The sequence below is a fragment of the Cynocephalus volans genome, chromosome 15, assembly GCF_027409185.1.
Source record: "Cynocephalus volans isolate mCynVol1 chromosome 15, mCynVol1.pri, whole genome shotgun sequence".
Taxonomy (NCBI): Eukaryota; Metazoa; Chordata; class Mammalia; order Dermoptera; family Cynocephalidae; genus Cynocephalus; species Cynocephalus volans.
In genome coordinates this window covers 67686532-67704095 of record NC_084474.1, presented here as the reverse complement: position 1 = coordinate 67704095, position 17564 = coordinate 67686532, and the positions used below count along the sequence as shown (strand labels likewise).

Here is a 17564-nt window from a genome sequence, read left to right as displayed (position 1 = left end):
TTGTTTAAGAAACACATTGAATTATCAAGCACAATGTGGCTACCTTGATGAATTACATAAAATTTCTTCATTGTTTTGCTTAAATTTCTTGGTATTTTTTTTGGTGGGGTTATGAATATACATGAGATACAAAGCTGATTGTCACCCCTCATGCCCGTGATGTGAGGGCCAGATTCGTACTGGAAGCATACACATTACCACAAATTGCATTTGTACACCATGTCCCCCAAACAGTTATTCCCAACCTCCCTTTCCCACCCCCTTTCCCTCCACACTTCACATTGTAGCCCAAGGAATGTTCTCTCCCTCTGCAAGTCCAACACACTACTGTGGTCTTTCTTTCCTTCCTTCTTTCTATCTTAGATCCCACATATGAGTGAGCGAGCACATAAGGTATTTATCCCTCTGTGCTTTGCTTATTTCACTCAACATAAGTTTATCCAGGTTCATCTATGTTGTTGCAATTAGGAATATTTCATTCTTTTTTATGGCAGTGTAGTATTCCATGGTGTATACATACCACAGTTTCCTTATCCAATCATCCATTGATGGACATTTAGGTTGGTTCCATGTCTTGGCTATTGCAAACAGAGCTGCAACGAACATGGGAGTGCAGGTATCCCTTCAACATGATGATTTCCATTCCTCTGGGTATATACCTAGAAGTGGGATTGCTGGATCGTATGGAAGATCTATCTGCAGTTGTTTGAGAAATCTCCATACTGTTTTCCATAGTGATTCTTCTAATTTACAGTCCCACCAACAATGTAGGAGTGTTCCCTTCTCTGCACACTCTCACTAGCATTTGTTATTCTCATTCATTTTGATGATAGCCAGTCTAACTGGGGTGAGGTGGTATCCCAATGCAGTTTTAATTTGCATTTCCCTGATGACTAGTGATGTTGAGCATTTTTCCATGTACCTGTTGGCCATTTGTATGTCTTCCATTGAAAAATGTCCATTCAGCTCCTTTACCCATTTTTTAATTGGTTTATTTGTTTATTTACTGTATAATTTCTTGAATTCCTTGTATATTATGGAAATCAATACCTTGTTGGATGCACAGTTAGCAAAAATTTTCTCCTGCTCTTGTTGTTGTTTCACTCTGTTGATTATATCCTTTGCTGTTCAGAAGGCTTTTAGTTTGATATTTATTTTAGTACCATTTGCTTAATTTTTTCTTTTACTGCTTGTGCTTTCGGGCTTATTTTCATGAAGTCTGTGCCCAGACCTAGTTGCTTAAGTGTTTCACCTATACTTTCCCTTAGTAGTTATGCAGTTTCAGGTCTTATATTCAAATCTTTAATCCATTTTGAGTTAACTTTAGTGTACGGTGAGAGGTGCATATGTAGTTTCATTCTTCTGCATATGGATATCCAGTTTTCCCAGCACCACTTGTTGAAGACTCAATCTTTTCCCTAATGTAGATTTTTGTTGCCTTTGTCCAATATCAGATGGCTGTAAGCCTGAGGGGTGATTTCTGGGTTCTCAATTCTACTTCAGTGGTCTGAATGTCTATTTTTATACCAGTAACATGCTGGTTTGGTTTCAATAGCTTTGTAGTATAATTTGAAGTCAGGTAGTGTTATGCCTCTGGTTTTGTTTTATTTATTTATTTATTTATTTAATTTATTTATTTTTGGCTCAGGATTGCTTTGACTATTCTGAGTCTTTTGTTGTTCCATATAAAGGGTAAGATTTATTTTTCCATTTCTGTGAAGAATGTCATTGATATTTTGATGGTGATTACATTGAATCTGTAGACACTTTGGGTAATATAGTCATTTTCACAATGTTAATTCTTCCAATCCACAAGCATGGAATATCTTTCCATCTTTTTGAGTCTTCCTTAATTTCTTTCAAAAGTCATTTGTAGTTCTCATTGTAGAGGTCTTTCACCTCCTTGGTTAAATTAATCCCTAGATATTTTATCTTTTTTGTGACAATTATAAATGGGCTTACTTTCTTTATTTCACTTTCTGTTAGTTTATTATTTGAGTATATAAATTCAACTGATTTGGGGTCATTTATTTTGTATCTTGCAATGTTAAGGAAGTTATTAACCAGTTCTAGGAGTTTTTTGATGTAGTCTTTAGATATTTAGTATTGTGTCATCTACAACTATGAAAAGTTTGACATTGTCTTTTCTAATCTGGTTTCCCTTTATTTCTTTCTCTTGCCTGATTGCTCTGGTTAGTACCTCTACTAATATGTTAAATGGAAGTAGTGAGAGTGGGCATCCTTGTCTTGTTCCTGTTCTTAAGGGAAAGGCCTTCAGTTTTTCCCCATTCAGAATGATACTGGCAGTGTGCCTGTCATAAATGGCTTTTATTGTGTTGAGATATTTTCCTTCTATAACAAATTTGTTGAGAGTCTTTATAATGAAGGGATGATGAATTTTGTCAAATGCTTTTTCAGCATCTATTAAGACAATCATACGATTTTTGTCCTTGAGTTTGCTGATGTGATGTATCATATTTATTGACTTTCATATGTTGAACCATCTTTGCATCCCTAGGATAAATCCCACGTGATCATAATGTGGAATTTTTTAAATGTGTTGCTGTATTCTGCTTGTTAATGTTTTGTTGAGGATTTTTGCATCTATGTTCATGGAGGATATTGGCCTGTAATTTCCTTTTTTTGTTGTGTCTTTATCTGGTTTTGGTATCAGAGTAATGTTGGCTTCATATAATGAGTTTGGGAAAGTAGCTTCTATTTCAATTTTTTGGAATAGTTTGTGGAGAATTTGCATTAACTTCTCTTTAAAATTTAACAGAATTCAGCTGTAAAGCCACCCAGACCCAGACTTTTCTTTGTTGGAAGATTGCTAATTTCTGCTTCAATCTCCTTGCTTGTTATTGGTCAGTTCAGGTTTTCTATATCTTCTTGGTTCAGTCTTGGGAGTTTGTATGTGTCTAGAAACTTATCCATATCTTCCAGATTTTCATATTTGTTGTCATATAGTTGTTCACAATAGTCTCTAATGATTCTTTGTATTTCTGTGGTATCTTTTGTAATGTCTCCCTTTTCATTTCTGACTTTTGTTGTTTGGGTCTTCTCTCTTCTTTTTTTTTTTTTTTTTTTTTTTTAATTAACCTAGCTAATGGTTTGTCTATTTTATTTATCTTCTCTCTCTCTCTCTCTCTCTCTTTTTTTTTTTTTTTGGTCTCTATTTCATTTAATTCTGCTCTGATCTTCATTATTTCTTTCTGTCTACTAACTTTAGGTTTGGATTGTTGTTATTTTTCAAGTTATTTGAGGTATAGTGTTAGGTTGTTTATTTGAAGTCTTTCCATTTTTGACATAAGCATTTATTGCAATAGATCTGCCTCTTAATACTGCTTTTGCAGTATCCCACAGGGTTTGGTATGATATATCTTTATTTTCATTAGTTTCTAGAAATTTTTTGATTTCCTGTTTAATTTCTTCTTGGAACCATAGGTCATTCAGGAGCCTATTATTTAGTTTCCATGTATTTGTATAGGTTCCAGAGTTTTGCTTATTTTTAATTTCCAGTTTTAGCCCATTTGGGTCTGGAAAGATACTTGGAATGATTTTAATTTTTTAAAAATTTGCTGAGGCTAGATTTGTGACCTAATGTGTGGTCTATCCTGGAGAATGTTCCATGAGCTTTTGGGAAGAAAGTATATTCTTTAGTTGTTGGGTAAAATGTTCTATGTATATCTGCCAGGTCCAGTTGTGTCTCTTTGATGATTTGTTGCCTGGAAGATCTGTCCCATACTGAGAGAGGGATGTTCAGGTCACCCACTATTAATGTATTAGGGTCTATTTCTTTCTTTAGGTCTAAGAGTGTTTGCTTTATACATCTGGGTGCTCCAGGACTGGGTGCATATATATTTATGATTGTTACGTCTTCTAGCTGGATTGAACCTTTTATCATTATATAGTGGCCTTCTTTTTCCCTTTTTATGTTTTTTGGTTTAAAGTCTATTTTATCTGATATAAGAATAGCTACTCCTGTTCATTTTTGGTTTCCATTTCCATGGTATATCTTTTTCCATCCCTTCACTTTTAGTCTGTGTGTGTCTCTATATGTGAGATGGGTCTCTTGAAGACAGCATATACTTGGGTCTAGCTTTTTAATCCAATCAGCAATTTGTGCCTTTTGAATGGGGAGTTTAATCCATTCACATTTAGAGAGGTAATTGACAGATGTTTAATTCCTGTCATTTAATTGCTTTTAGTTTAGATGTTTTAAATATCTTTCGATTCTTACTTCCCCTTTTGTTTCTCTTCTTCAATGTTAGTTGGATATTTGAGGTTGCATGATTTAGCTTCTTGTTCTTTCTCACTGGCATTTTTGTTTTAACAGTAGGGTTTGCTCTTTTGTGTGTACCCATTGTAGTGACATTCATTATTCAGATTCCAGATGAAGGACTTCCTTGAAAGTTTCTTGCAGGACTAGTCATGAAAATTGTGGGTAAATTCCCACAATTTTTTTTTGTCTGAGAAATACACTATTTCTCCTTCATTTCTGAAGGAGAGCCTTGCTGGGTAAAAAATTCTTGGCTGACAATTTTTTTCTTTTAGTGTTCTGAATATATCATTCCACTTTTTTTTCTGACCTGTAGGGTTTCAGTTGAGAAGTCTGCTATTAGTCTGCTAGGGGTTGCCTTATAGGTGACTTAATGCTTTTCTCTTGCTTTTTTTAGAGTTCTCTCTTTGTCTTTGAGCTTTGCAAATTTGACTATAATGTGTCTTGGAGAGGGTCTTTTTGGATTGAATCTGATTGGGGATTTTTGAGCTTCCTGGTACTGAAGGTCTGCATCTCTCTCTACCCCTGGGAAATTTTCTGTAATTATTTCCTAGAATATGTTTTCAATACATTTTCCTTTCTCCTCCCCAACTGGAATACCCACAATTCAGATGTTAGAGTGCTTGAGGTTGTGTGTTGTCTCTCTTAGATTTTTCTCATTATTTTTAATTCTTTTTTCCTTTTTTTGTCTGCCTGGGGTATTTCGAAAAGACCATCTTTGAGATCTGAAATTCTTTCTTCTGCTTGCTCTAGCCTGCTGCTTAAGCTCTCTGTTGTGTTCTTTATTTCAGTCAGTGAATCTTTCATTTCTAGGAGTTCTGCTACATTCTTTTTTAAGGTATTAATCTCTTTGCAAATTTCCTCCTTCATATTCTGGATATTTTTTCTTGTTCCCCTGTGTTTTCTAATTAAATATTCTTTTTTATTTCTTCAAGCTTTTTTAAGAACATTGCTCGGAATTCTTTTTCAGACATTTCAAGGATACCCTGTTCTATGGGGGCTGGAATTTGAGCATTACTGTATTCCTTTGGTGGTGTCATATCTTCTTGTTTGTTTGTAGTTCTAGTGTTTTTTCATTGATGTTTGGTCACCTGGTAGAGGACTTGCTGCTTCTATTACTCTGGGGTTGGCTATGAGGATAAAGACTTCCTCCTCTACTTGCAGGCTCTACTGGTGACTCTTATATCAATGTAGTCAAGTGAGTGGCAAGTTGCCTGTAGAGTGGCCCTGACTGCTACTGTTGTAGTGCACTGTGCTTGTGGTGACAGAAGGTGTGTTGGTATCACCTCCTTGGCTCCTGTTCTAGCTTCTGTGGCTGTAGACTGAGCCCCTGGTGCTGTGCAGGTCTCAGCTCACCCCGGTGGCTGCTGGACTGTGTGTGCTTCCCACCAAGACTTAGACTGAGCCCCAGTACTGGTGCCACAAGGCAAAATTTCTGTTTTCTTTAAGAATGATTTTATAATCATTGATTTATAATCAATGATTTTATAATCATAAACAAAATCACTATTTAGTATACATACTTTACCACATATTAATGATTACTTTATATTTTGCTGTACTGAATGTGGTCAGATATTTCATTTTCTGCTAAAATTCAAACTCTTAATGGCTTGTAGAAATAATGTCTAAAAATTAGTGTAACTTAGCTATTTCTAAAACTCTTTTACCAATTAAAAGTTAATTGAAATCAAAAGTTTAAATATGCAGCACCCCTTATTTTTTTAAAAAATTCAAGACTAAGAAGTGGAAGTTCACTCAGAATATAGCATTTTGTGATGGTGGGTTACAACTCTTTAGTTAATAATACATCCTTTTTGACTCTGCCTCTTAAAATGGACATAGATAACTTAGAGAAGTCCCAAATTAAAGGGTTGGGAGAGGACAAAAAATAGAGTCCATGAACAATGGTATAGAATCAAGGTCTATTAAATCTGAATGTGAAACATCTTAAATGTCTTCATGAGTTATCCAGTCTACAGAGGATTATGGGTTGATGTTCTTATTTATGAAGGCAATAAACAAGGGCAAGCAACACTAGAAATTTCCTAAAGATGAGGACCACACATGTGTTGGAATTATAATCTTTGAGTTTATTCTGAAAAAATCTAAATTTTTATCACTCTGTGAGTTTAGAAATAATTCAGCCACAATGCAGGAGATTAGGTAGGCTGTTAACATTTCATTCACTATTTTCCATTGACTGCTTCACTTGCTATGTTTTCCATTTTTGCTTTAAGTACTTTGTTCTGAGTAATGTTTATTTGTTCATTTAAATCAAAACTAAATTTGAGCATTACAACTATTTAGAGCTTTCTTTTCTCTTTTCTTTCCTTCCCCTACCAAACCACTTCCTGTGAAATAATCTGGAAATTACTTTTCTCCTAGATATATAACTTTATGATAATTGAAGTCCTGACCTTAATTATTTTCTAGAGGGTGGAAGAGAAAGAAGTGGATTGATTCTAAGGCCAACAGTGGTAGCTTCATTAAAAAAATTTCCTTTTGTTATTATATTCGGGGAAATGAATTTTTATTCATTTTATCAAAACTTATTAACCTCATCATCTCTTGTAGCAAACATTTCATCCATTAATCAAGTGAATTTTCCAAAAAATTAAGTATTTCAAAATAAACTGTTGTTCAATTCAAAGCTTTTTAAAAAAATACTCAAAATTCACAGACAATAAATTCATTTTAAGTTTTACCAAAAATGAATATACTGCATTTGTCTTAAAGAAATAGTAAAGTGAAATGTTAGAAATAATTAACCTTGGTTGCTGACATTTTAACTATTTTACAAATATTAGTTTATCATGTATTATTAAGGAAATTGCCTGCAATTTACAGAAACCATTTATATTTACTAAATATTAGTCAAGTTCTTCACTTTTCTAGGTTTGAGAAACCTAAAACAACTAAAGTAATTATTTTATCTCTAATATATAACATATCCTATGGATATCCTGTCCTTAATACCTTTTTCATCAATTAAACTGACCTATTTGAAATTATTCAGTGATTTTTCTCTTTTACTAGCACTGGAAAGTTAAAACAGCGAAATTAATGTAAGTTTAAAAAACAATCCCCAAATTCCTATAAGCTCATTATAAATACAAAGATAATTTCACCTCTGCATACAATTCTTATGCATAAGTGCCCATTGTTTTTGTGAAGTTGTAGCAGCATCTTATGAACCATTTTGTATTTTAATATTTTTACTGTACATTAGCATTGGTATTTTCAATATTAAATCGGTTTATAATTATTTGCTTTAACATAATGAGATTTCGTGGAACTTACTAACTGCACAAAAGGGATGAATGTGAAGGCAGAATGGGGAGATATTTAATTTTTGCACTGCAATGTTGTTTTTAAGTTTTTATAATGCAGAAACAATGGAGTTCCCATATTCTCCTAATTAGCTTCCCTTAATATTAACTACTTATGTAACTACAGTACAACTGTCAAAGCTAGGAAATTAAAATTTGTGTGAAACTATTAACTAAACTACATACTTTACTCAAACTGGAATAACTGGAATATCTTTTACCCTATTAATTGATCACTGTTTGTGTTATATTGATTATTATTTATATTATAAAAGCAATATAACAGTAGTATAATAGAAAATATCGACAACAGGATAAGGAAAAATAATTTCTCCCTAATCTCATGATTCTGTAAGTTCTGCTATTTTTATATATTTTTGAGGTAATAGGTAAAATATTCTCATGGATCAAGCATTTTATACATATTTTGTTTATTGATCACAACTGTTGCACTTATTATTATAATTCTGATTACACATTCAAGGGTAAACAAATAATAGAGCTGGAATATTTAGCCCAATTTCTCTAATTTCAAAAACATGTTCATTTTTTACTACACTATATTTTTCTCGTTTAAGTGAAAAAAAGGTTTCCACCCAATATGTGTATTTTTTCTAGATGAATCATCATGGTTTAGGGTTAAGTAGAGCCATTAAAGTACTCGGGATAGTATTAATGAGAAAGGATTTGCTTATTGTTATGTTCTTAGCATGTAACTTTGAAGAAGCCACATAAGTGGTATTAAACTCAGTTTTAGTTAGCTGTAAAATATGAGTGATACTTATTTCAAAGCTTGCTACAAGGACTAAATAATATAAAATATCTAAAATTTTCTAGCACAAAGAATGATACATAATACCTACACAGGAAAATCTAATTCCCTTTTGCTGCTTCACTGTTACATATATTGAAATAGAAGACATTTCCTTTTAAAATTGTGACTCTTCTCTAAAGGAAAAAGGATTTGTATATCTATATAAAATTTTATAAATGTAAAGCAATAAAGCATGTATTAAGATAACTAAAAACTCTTTTTATCTTCTCTTCTTTAGAATTGCAGAGTAGCTCTTGTGGAAACCCAGGAGTTCCACCCAAAGGTATATTATATGGTACAAGGTTCGACGTTGGTGACAAGATCCGCTATAGCTGTGTAACTGGATATATCCTTGATGGCCATCCTCAACTCACCTGCATAGCCAATTCAGTTAATACAGCTTCATGGGATTTTCCTGTTCCTATCTGTAGAGGTAAAAAACAAGCAAACAAAAAAACCCCAGAAATGTTTATTTTATACTGATTGAATATTTGTTTGACACAACGAAAACATTTTAAAAATAAGAGTTGTAATCAGCCAGTATACTTGAAAAACGTTTGGTTCTGCTGCTTCTACAGAATCTGAAGAGTGTATATATATACACACACCATGGCAAGTATAGAAAAATACTAAATACTTGCTAAGACAACATTATTTGTAAAACGACATACTGAAATACATCTCTATTTTATATACATATTCACGCATACATTGTGTATGTATATGCTTTCATATCTATATTAGAAAAAACATGTAGTTTATGATGCTTAGAAATTTAATTAGGTTGTCAAAGTTATTGTTTTGCTTTCTTTGAGAACTGTTGACTGGATTTATGAAACAAAGATTTCTGGTAGAGGACAGCATGGGAATCTGTAAAATTAATAATGCAGTAGAGTTTATTATTGATATCATAAAGATTATTTGTATTATGAGAAAAATACAATAATATTCTAATGTGGACAAAGGTTCGAAGTATAGAGACTGGCAAATACAACATGCTCAGCATTAGCTACAAACATGGGTGAATTTTGCCCATGGATATTCTGCAGACCACATTGTTTTCTTTCTGGTCTTTCTTTCCTAAAAAAACAAAGAGTAACTGAGTTGTATCTCATTTATTTTTTTACATATGTTTCTGTATTTCCCATATGAATGAGATGTGGGAATGTCCAACTGCCCATCTGAATTGCTTTGTAGCTTTCTCCCAAACATGTGGCTGCAAATGCATGAAGTAGAAACCTCTGGAAATCAGACACAACTAGCTTCTTGTTCAGTTTCGTCAGTTACCATGGGAGTTATTTCATGCAAATCAGTTCAACAATTTGATCTCATTTATCTAATCTAACCAATGAGAGAAAACAGAAACAAAAGCCCACCTGTTTTATTTTTTGTGTGGATTAAATAAGATAGCCTATACCTGCCACTTAGGAAAATAACTACCATATACTGGCATTCTTTCAGTGTTAGGTCTTTTTGCTGTTGGTGCTTCTGCTACTACTGATATTATCACTGCTGCTGCTGCTGCTGCTGCAATTGCAGGGCCACTGCTATTAGCTGTTATTTATTCAAATGCTAAAAATGTGCTAAGAAATTTATAATCATTATCAATTTTAAATTTCACAAGAATAGGAATCTAAAGCTTAGATATTCAAAACTAGTCCAATATTACTCAGCTAGCAAACATCAAGAATTATGAAGAGTCTGAGATTTTACTCTACTTGAAAGTTAACAAGTTTCTCTGCCTCTGTTTCATGGATGGTGATAAAACACACAAGACTCTTGGTCAGAAATGAAGGATAGTTTATTACTCATAATGGTATCAGCAGCCAGAGTATCAGGATTTATGACAGTTTCCTAAGCCCCACTTCTCGCAGAATGACAAGAAGCATGTGAGATACCTGCGCCCATATTAAGGAGTAGCATAGGAGATGAACCATGAGCTCAGAAACCTGAATCCTTCGTAATGGTAGTACACATGCCTGTGCTCTTTGCTCTAGAGGAGCCACTATCTCTGCCTCCCAAGGCTGTAAGCAAACTTGTCCCTCAATCTCGTGTCCTTTACTATTCGTATCCTCCTAGGCTATTTTCTGTACAAATATCTTTGAATAAATAGTCTGCTATAAAGAACAGAATGACAGTTGGAACCTCTGCTCATAAGATGTGCAGAAACCTAAGAGTTCCATGGAGAAATGTCTCCCAAGAGTAAATGGGGTCTGGTAGAAAGGCCAGATTTGGACCATTTTGTCTGATTCCAAAGTCTGAGCTTCTTACCACTTCCACATTTCACCAACATAATTTGTATCTTTCCTTAAAAATATTTTATTATAATAGGGGGAAATGGAGCATTACATGTAAATCAGCCAAAAGACATACATATAGTCATTTAAAAAAAAAACAAAAACTGTACAATCCCCTGAATCAAAAAGACTTTTTAAAATACTTAAAACCAAGTTGTTTAAAAGAACTTAAGATATTTAAAAGGATTTTGAAAAAGTTTCAATGGAGCATTTGCGACTCTACCAAAACATGAATCTCCATTGTGGGGCCTTCTCCTCTATCTTAGTTCAGATAATGGACTTTGGAGTTAAAATGACCTTATTATAAATACTGATTCTGTTCCTTATTGACTACAGCCTTTGAGCAAAAATTGTGTTATTTTAGAAACTATTTCTTTAGCAATGGTGGGATGAAGAGACAGGCAGAAATACTAAAATCACAATTTATTTTACATGGAGTTAGCATAACAGCAGGCATAAAGTGTCAGGTACATACTGTTATTATTTTCAAAGGTACTTCAAAAAGTTCATGGAAAGATTTGTATTGTGTTTTAAATTCTATTTTTCCATGAACTTTTTGGTGTGCCCTCATATGTGAGCTCTGTCATCCCACTTTTCCTCAGTACCTGTTACTATTTCCTCACTAAAGAAAGCATTTACATTAAAGGAAGAGGAATTTGAAATGGATAACATCAAGTATTCTTCTCTCCAAGTCTAACCCTAAAACCAACACTTCTGTAGTTTTGTTGCTGTTGCCATTTTGTTGGTCTTAAAGTTAAACTCTGTTGCCAGAGTGTTTACCTTACTTCCTACTCCTTATTGCCAGGTCTCTGCAAGCTTATTTCCTTCGACTTTCATTCTAACTTCCATAATTTTCCATCTATGATAAAAATTGCACCCACTGTTTTTGGAAATGCTGCCTGCTTAACTTCAGCCTGCCACGCTCACCCTTTCTCCTCGGCAATAATACTAATGAATAAATTTACTCATTCAAATGTAATTATTAAGGGCTTACCCTGTGCAAAGCACTGTTTCAGGTGCAGAGTATTAAAAGATTCATTAAGACACAATTCGTGCCTTTAAAATTCTGTGGTCCAGTGGGGCAGATCATAATGTAATCAAGTAATTAGAATATTGTGTTGTAATTGCTGTAATAGCAGAATCTGTAGAGTGTGCTAGGTACCTTGATAAGGAAAGTATTAATGTCTTCCATTGAGTGGAAATAGGTTCAGCTAGGGACAGCACTTTAAGAGAAGAGCTCATAGAGGATTGCTAAAAATACAAACTATATAGAGCAAGAATATTTTGAGTGAGGCAATAATTCATGTAGAAAGTGCAAATTTTCCTTTTTAGCCTCTAAAGTAGTTCTCATGTGTTACTAATATTCACTGGCTAAGTGTAGAGTCTAAGTCATACTTCATGGAGCACATGATCTAATTTTCTAAGGTGCAATTTATCTCCTGCTAACCAATTTTTTATTAAAACTTAAAGAATAGAGGATTAGTGTATTTGTAATGTGTGTGGTTGTCATTCAGTTCTAAAGAAAAGATAGTAGATTACTAAGTCCATGCCACTTGATAGCATACTGATTCTTTAATTTATAACTTTGCAGGGGGCTGATGACTCTGTAATGATCTCCTTATTGCTTCCCCTGGAGTTTACGGAGAGTCTCTCCTTGATGAAACCTTTGCTTTTAGTGGGTTCTTTTGATGCTTCCTCACAATGATAGTTTAATTAAGAAAAAATGAATGCCACATCAGCCTAGAGTGTATGATGCAAGGGCTTTTGTGTTTGTTTACAGGCAGGATAAATTTTATCAACACCATCTGCTAGTATTTGTAAAAGACAACTAACTGACTGCTGCTGGGCTAAGTAATATCCTATAATAAGTAAAGCCTAATTCCTAGGCTCTAAGTCTAGAATGAAAATACCTGGAGCCCATGCCTTTTCTGCCCCCACCCCCACCCCCCCATGACTGGCATTTCTATGACATTTATTCCCACTGAACTTTGATGTGGCCTCAGACTCCTTCTTAACCCAGTGCTCACAACACTCCTTAATAATTAAGAAAACTTGACAGACAAGGTGAAATGGATATGCTATTCCTAGATTAAACATTCTAAAATTCATAACCATATTCTATATTTAGAATGTTGCTTTGAAGTATGCACTTTAGGGCAAACTAATAAAAGCATGTATAAAAGAGACACATAAGTTACAGTGTTATATGTAAACCTAAACCTGGGTTCACACAGACAGACACACACACAAAATCAAGCAATTTGATGGAAGAATTAATATATTAAGATTTAGGGAGGTAGTCATAGAAAATGTAAGGTTGTATTAGGAATTATGAATTTTGGATTAACTAGGGGAAGTTTTAAAAAGGTGTTATGTTGCTTTCATGATTTGAGTATGTTTATAGCCAAAACTTGATCTTGGAATTCATATGAGGGTTCAGGGAAAGCAGTGGTCAATGAAGGGATGTGATTCTGTAAAATGGTGGTGGAGTTTATTTTTATTTGATGGGAGAGATCCTTTTGGGAGAAGGCTTGGATATCAGTGATGTAGATGTCATAGTCAATTGGTGCCGTGTGACTAAAACAAATGTTTTGCAGTACAAAAAAGCAAAAGGGCTAATGAGGGAACTGTTGCCTCTGACAAAGCTAAATAAATTTCAATTAGCTAAATTAGCAATGGGAAGTGAAAAGGGCTTTCCAAGTTTTATTCTTGATAGTAAGACCACCTTCCATTAAAATGTGGTAGAGAAAATGACTAATAAAAAAAGAACATCAATGTGCTTTGTTATAATATAATATTATTCTCCTGCTAGAAACTTTGATCAATAGTTCTGGATCGAAGTGTAGTACAAAACATGGAATTGGGCTGAATAATAAAAGACAATAGTTGGAGAAGGGGAAAGAAGAGAAAAATTTTAGCTAGATAATTTCTATATGCAAATTATAACAAAAGACCTCAAAAGAAGTAGACTGAGCTAATGGAAGGATGTATACTGTGCTTGTGTGCCCCATGTGCAGTATCTGGAAACCATATCAAAAAGGCATTAGAAAACAAAAAATGTTATTTACTTTATGTATAATATGTCTTGATTGTACACGCATAAATGTTGAGATGTGATGTTCAGAAATATATACATTAATAATAGATAAAACTAAAGTAAAAATAATTTAGAATGAAGAGAAGTACAAAATACTTTATTAAGCTTAAACATAATAATAAATAGCAAATTAGAAAAATGAAAATATATTCTATTGTGAGGTTTTAAGTTCTAGATCAAAACAAAGTTCAGTTTTGTCTATTCACTGTAACATTACTTTTAAACATTTTTTTGTAGCTAAAATCTACACTTATTTAAAAAAAAAAATTGATAAAGAAAACCTTGTAAACTGCCTTTTACTTTTTCCTCAAATACACTCCCAAAGAGAAGGTGATATGTAATTCCCTGAATCATAGAATGCTACACTCTTTATGCCAAAGAAAAAAGGAACTCAAATGCACTGCTGAGTATTAAAATGTCATGAGCCATGCATTGAAAATTCTTCTTGAAGATTGGCATATTGATGATTTAATTTGGTTTATTTTCAAACATTTTATTTTAAATATTATCTCAGAAAATGTTTTAGCACTTGCCATTATTATCTGAGCAAAATTATTTGAGCACATTTTGCTTTCATTAGCCCTGTCATTTCAAATAAAGGGATCTAGTCTCTCAAAGTGGACAGTTGTATTTGATATTAATATAGAAAACATTTTGTGCATGCCTTTTAAGGAACAAGCAAGTTAAGCATGAATCATTTGATAATGGGGTTATATTATCTCCTCAAAGCCTGCCAGCTAAATCCCAGTGATGTCAGGCCACAAGGAAAAATTTACAAGGTCACAGTTCACTTGCTGCTTCTTCATCACTCCCTGGAAAATGCGGGCTATTCAATAAACAATCAGGCCAACACGCAATCGCCCTGTCATGTACCTTAATCTTGTTCTGCCAAGTTACCTTTCTGTGATAAAATGATGGCAATGTCTTGATTAGATTGTTCTGGTATTATCCAGCATGAAGGAGCAAAGGACACATGATTTCTTTAAGGGCATGAGTTGATTTATCTTCCTGCCATGTATTACCTGAGTTTGTTGCTCCTTATGTCAAAACTTAAGTATTTTTACTTATCTCAGAATATTGTGAAGATGAGAGAGATTAGATTAACTGAGATAATTTTTGAACTGTAGATAAATATATACATATATACATATATATATATATATATATATATATATATATATATATATATACACACTTATCATATATGAGAATACTTCAAAAAGTTTAAGGAAAAATAGAACTAAAAGAAAAAAACAAATCTTTCCATGAACTTTTTAAAGTACTCCCACAGAAAGTGCTTCATGTATATACAAAGTATTTTTTAAAATCATGTAGAAGTAATAGCATTCACTTATTGTGTTTTATATGTGTTTAGCATATTTTAAAATATCTATTGATAGCTTTATATGTGCCTGGTGCTCTGATATAATGGAGAATATTTTAAAAAATAAGACAGTAAAGAACTCTGGAAAGAATGGATTCTGGACTCATAAAAGCCTTGGTTTGCTTCATACCTCTGCTACAGAGACTATATAGAACCTTAATCTAGATATTTAACTTTTCAACCTCAGTTTTCCTTATCTGTATGAATAAAATGGGGACAGTCCTACCTGATTTATAGTATTAAGATAAGGATTATGTTAGTTAATGTATATAAAATACCTAATCCATAGTATTTAACAAGTTGAACATTATTTCCATCATTGTCATTACCAAAACAAGACAAATACACTAAGATGTGTCTGTATTTTTGCATGCGACAGTAGCATTGAGACATGGGGTACTTTAAAACTGATAGTACCAGAGATTGGATATAGCTAGGTTCTAGGACCATATGGGCAGTGGGATTAATTTTTCTGAGTTGTAGTGATTAAGGGGAACTTTAAGCCTCACATTAGCCTAATGAATTAGGTTGGAATCAGCAAGTAATACGCATCACTGGTGAAAATGTTTCCCAAGGGTAACATAGAATTTCTGAGTTATCCATTTCTGGAAGTTATCAAATTTGAATCATATTCAATATTAAAACTCATGTACAAGTTTATTAAGAACTCACTGTGCACAAGCCACACTGCTAAGTATAAGAATGGATGAAACAGCTCCAGGCCTCATGAAACTAACATTCTATTGAATATGGGACCTTTGTATTTGAAAGATGATCTAATCGGTAATCTGGGTTATTGCCCAAATGTGTGTACTTTGATTTCATGCAAAAAGATAGAGTGGTATTCTCGTGTAAGCAATATGGGCTGGTCTTCTGTGTTTTCTTATGATCATAAAACCAAATCAGAGCCTCCTATTTTTACCATATAATCTCCCTGTGAGCCACTCATGCAGCAGTCAGCCTTATCTTTAACATTCAACTCACACGTTATTTCCCCATTCTGCATTTGTGAGCTGTCTTCTTCTATTTAGGAAGTTATTTACTTTCCTTGTCCATAATGTATATAATAACAAACATTTTGGTTGGTTTACTGGATTGTTCAAGTTTATTGTTCTTTCATCCATCGGTCTTATTTTAAACTAATCCATTTTCTTTGGCAATAAAGAGATAGTCATTAAATCCGTGTATTTCTTAGTTTTGTAAGTTATGATAATGTATTGCTAATTTGGAGGAGTAGTTTTTCCTTAATGGAGTAATTTTCACTTTTTTCTCTTTCTGTGCAATTTCTACAAAATGCTGACAATGTATATTTTTTAAAATCAAAGAAAAAAAATCAGTCTCTTTTTGAGGAAACCAAGTCTTAATTGTTTTGGCCAATTCTGTGTAACTTCAAGCCATATGCTTCTATGGAGGTTTTTGTTTATTTGGAGCTTTTTGTTTATTTGTTTTGATGAATAAGAAATAAAGATAAATTTTCTAAGTGCGGTATCCAGTTTGTTTAGGGAAAGTTTATATTTTTGAAAAAAACTACAATCAAAAGTTTAGTAATGTAGTTCCAAAAATAAAAACAGAATTTTATAAACATTAAGGCAATACTCATTTCTAACACAAATAAACATTTCACATGTAGAAAGAAAGAAAAATTGTATTATCTTATCATCCACAAAGCATTCATATAATTATACAGTCCTATGATTTACAAAATGATGGAGCACGTTTAGCCAAAAGTATATTGACAGCTTTAAAAGCCCCTGTGGTGAAATAGACTGTTCAATGAATGATATGAACCTTGAAAAGCAATCATCTAACTTCCTGCTAGGATATAAACTCAGTGAACCACAGCAATGACCATCTGGTGTGCGGTTGCTCTTTGCAAAGCCACTACTCTGAAGAGGAGGCAAATAATTTAGGATAAATGAATGGAAGAAAGAGAATAGTAGCCACGAAAGACATTGAGTAATGCCACATGAAACACATGAGGGCACTTCAATAAGTTCTTGGAAAAATAAAATTAAAAGACAAGAAAAATTTTCCCATGAACTTTTTAAAGAACCCTCATATTTTAGTGGACTAACTCCAGGTAAAAAGTGTTTGGTGTTTCATGCTAAGAAAGCACAGTAATAATAATTTTTATAGGAGTCACTCAGGAAGGACATTTTGTACATTTTTGGTCTTGTGCACTTTCTCTTGCCGTGCAGTTTTATTGTCAGCCTACTAACTTAGGAAGTTGTGTAAAGAATGTTTGTGTTTGAACCATTCAATAATGAAGTTTCTTCTGTACAATTAACGAGAGAGGACAAAATCTAAATCCTGAAACTTGGATGCCTTTGAAAACTCTACTTTTTGGTCTATTGCTCAATA

At 33.3% G+C, this 17564-nt stretch overlaps 1 protein-coding gene across 3 annotated transcripts in view; it reads left to right on the top strand.

Annotated features, from left to right (window-relative positions):
• The window catches only part of CSMD3 (CUB and Sushi multiple domains 3), a 1171099-nt gene that overhangs the window by 237979 nt on the left and 915556 nt on the right, over positions 1 to 17564 (top strand). For all 3 annotated transcript variants that reach the window (XM_063079089.1, XM_063079088.1, XM_063079087.1), the window contains exon 4: positions 8664 to 8858. In XM_063079089.1, coding sequence (XP_062935159.1) covers positions 8664 to 8858 — 195 coding nt within the window. The remainder of the gene's footprint in view (positions 1 to 8663; positions 8859 to 17564) is intronic.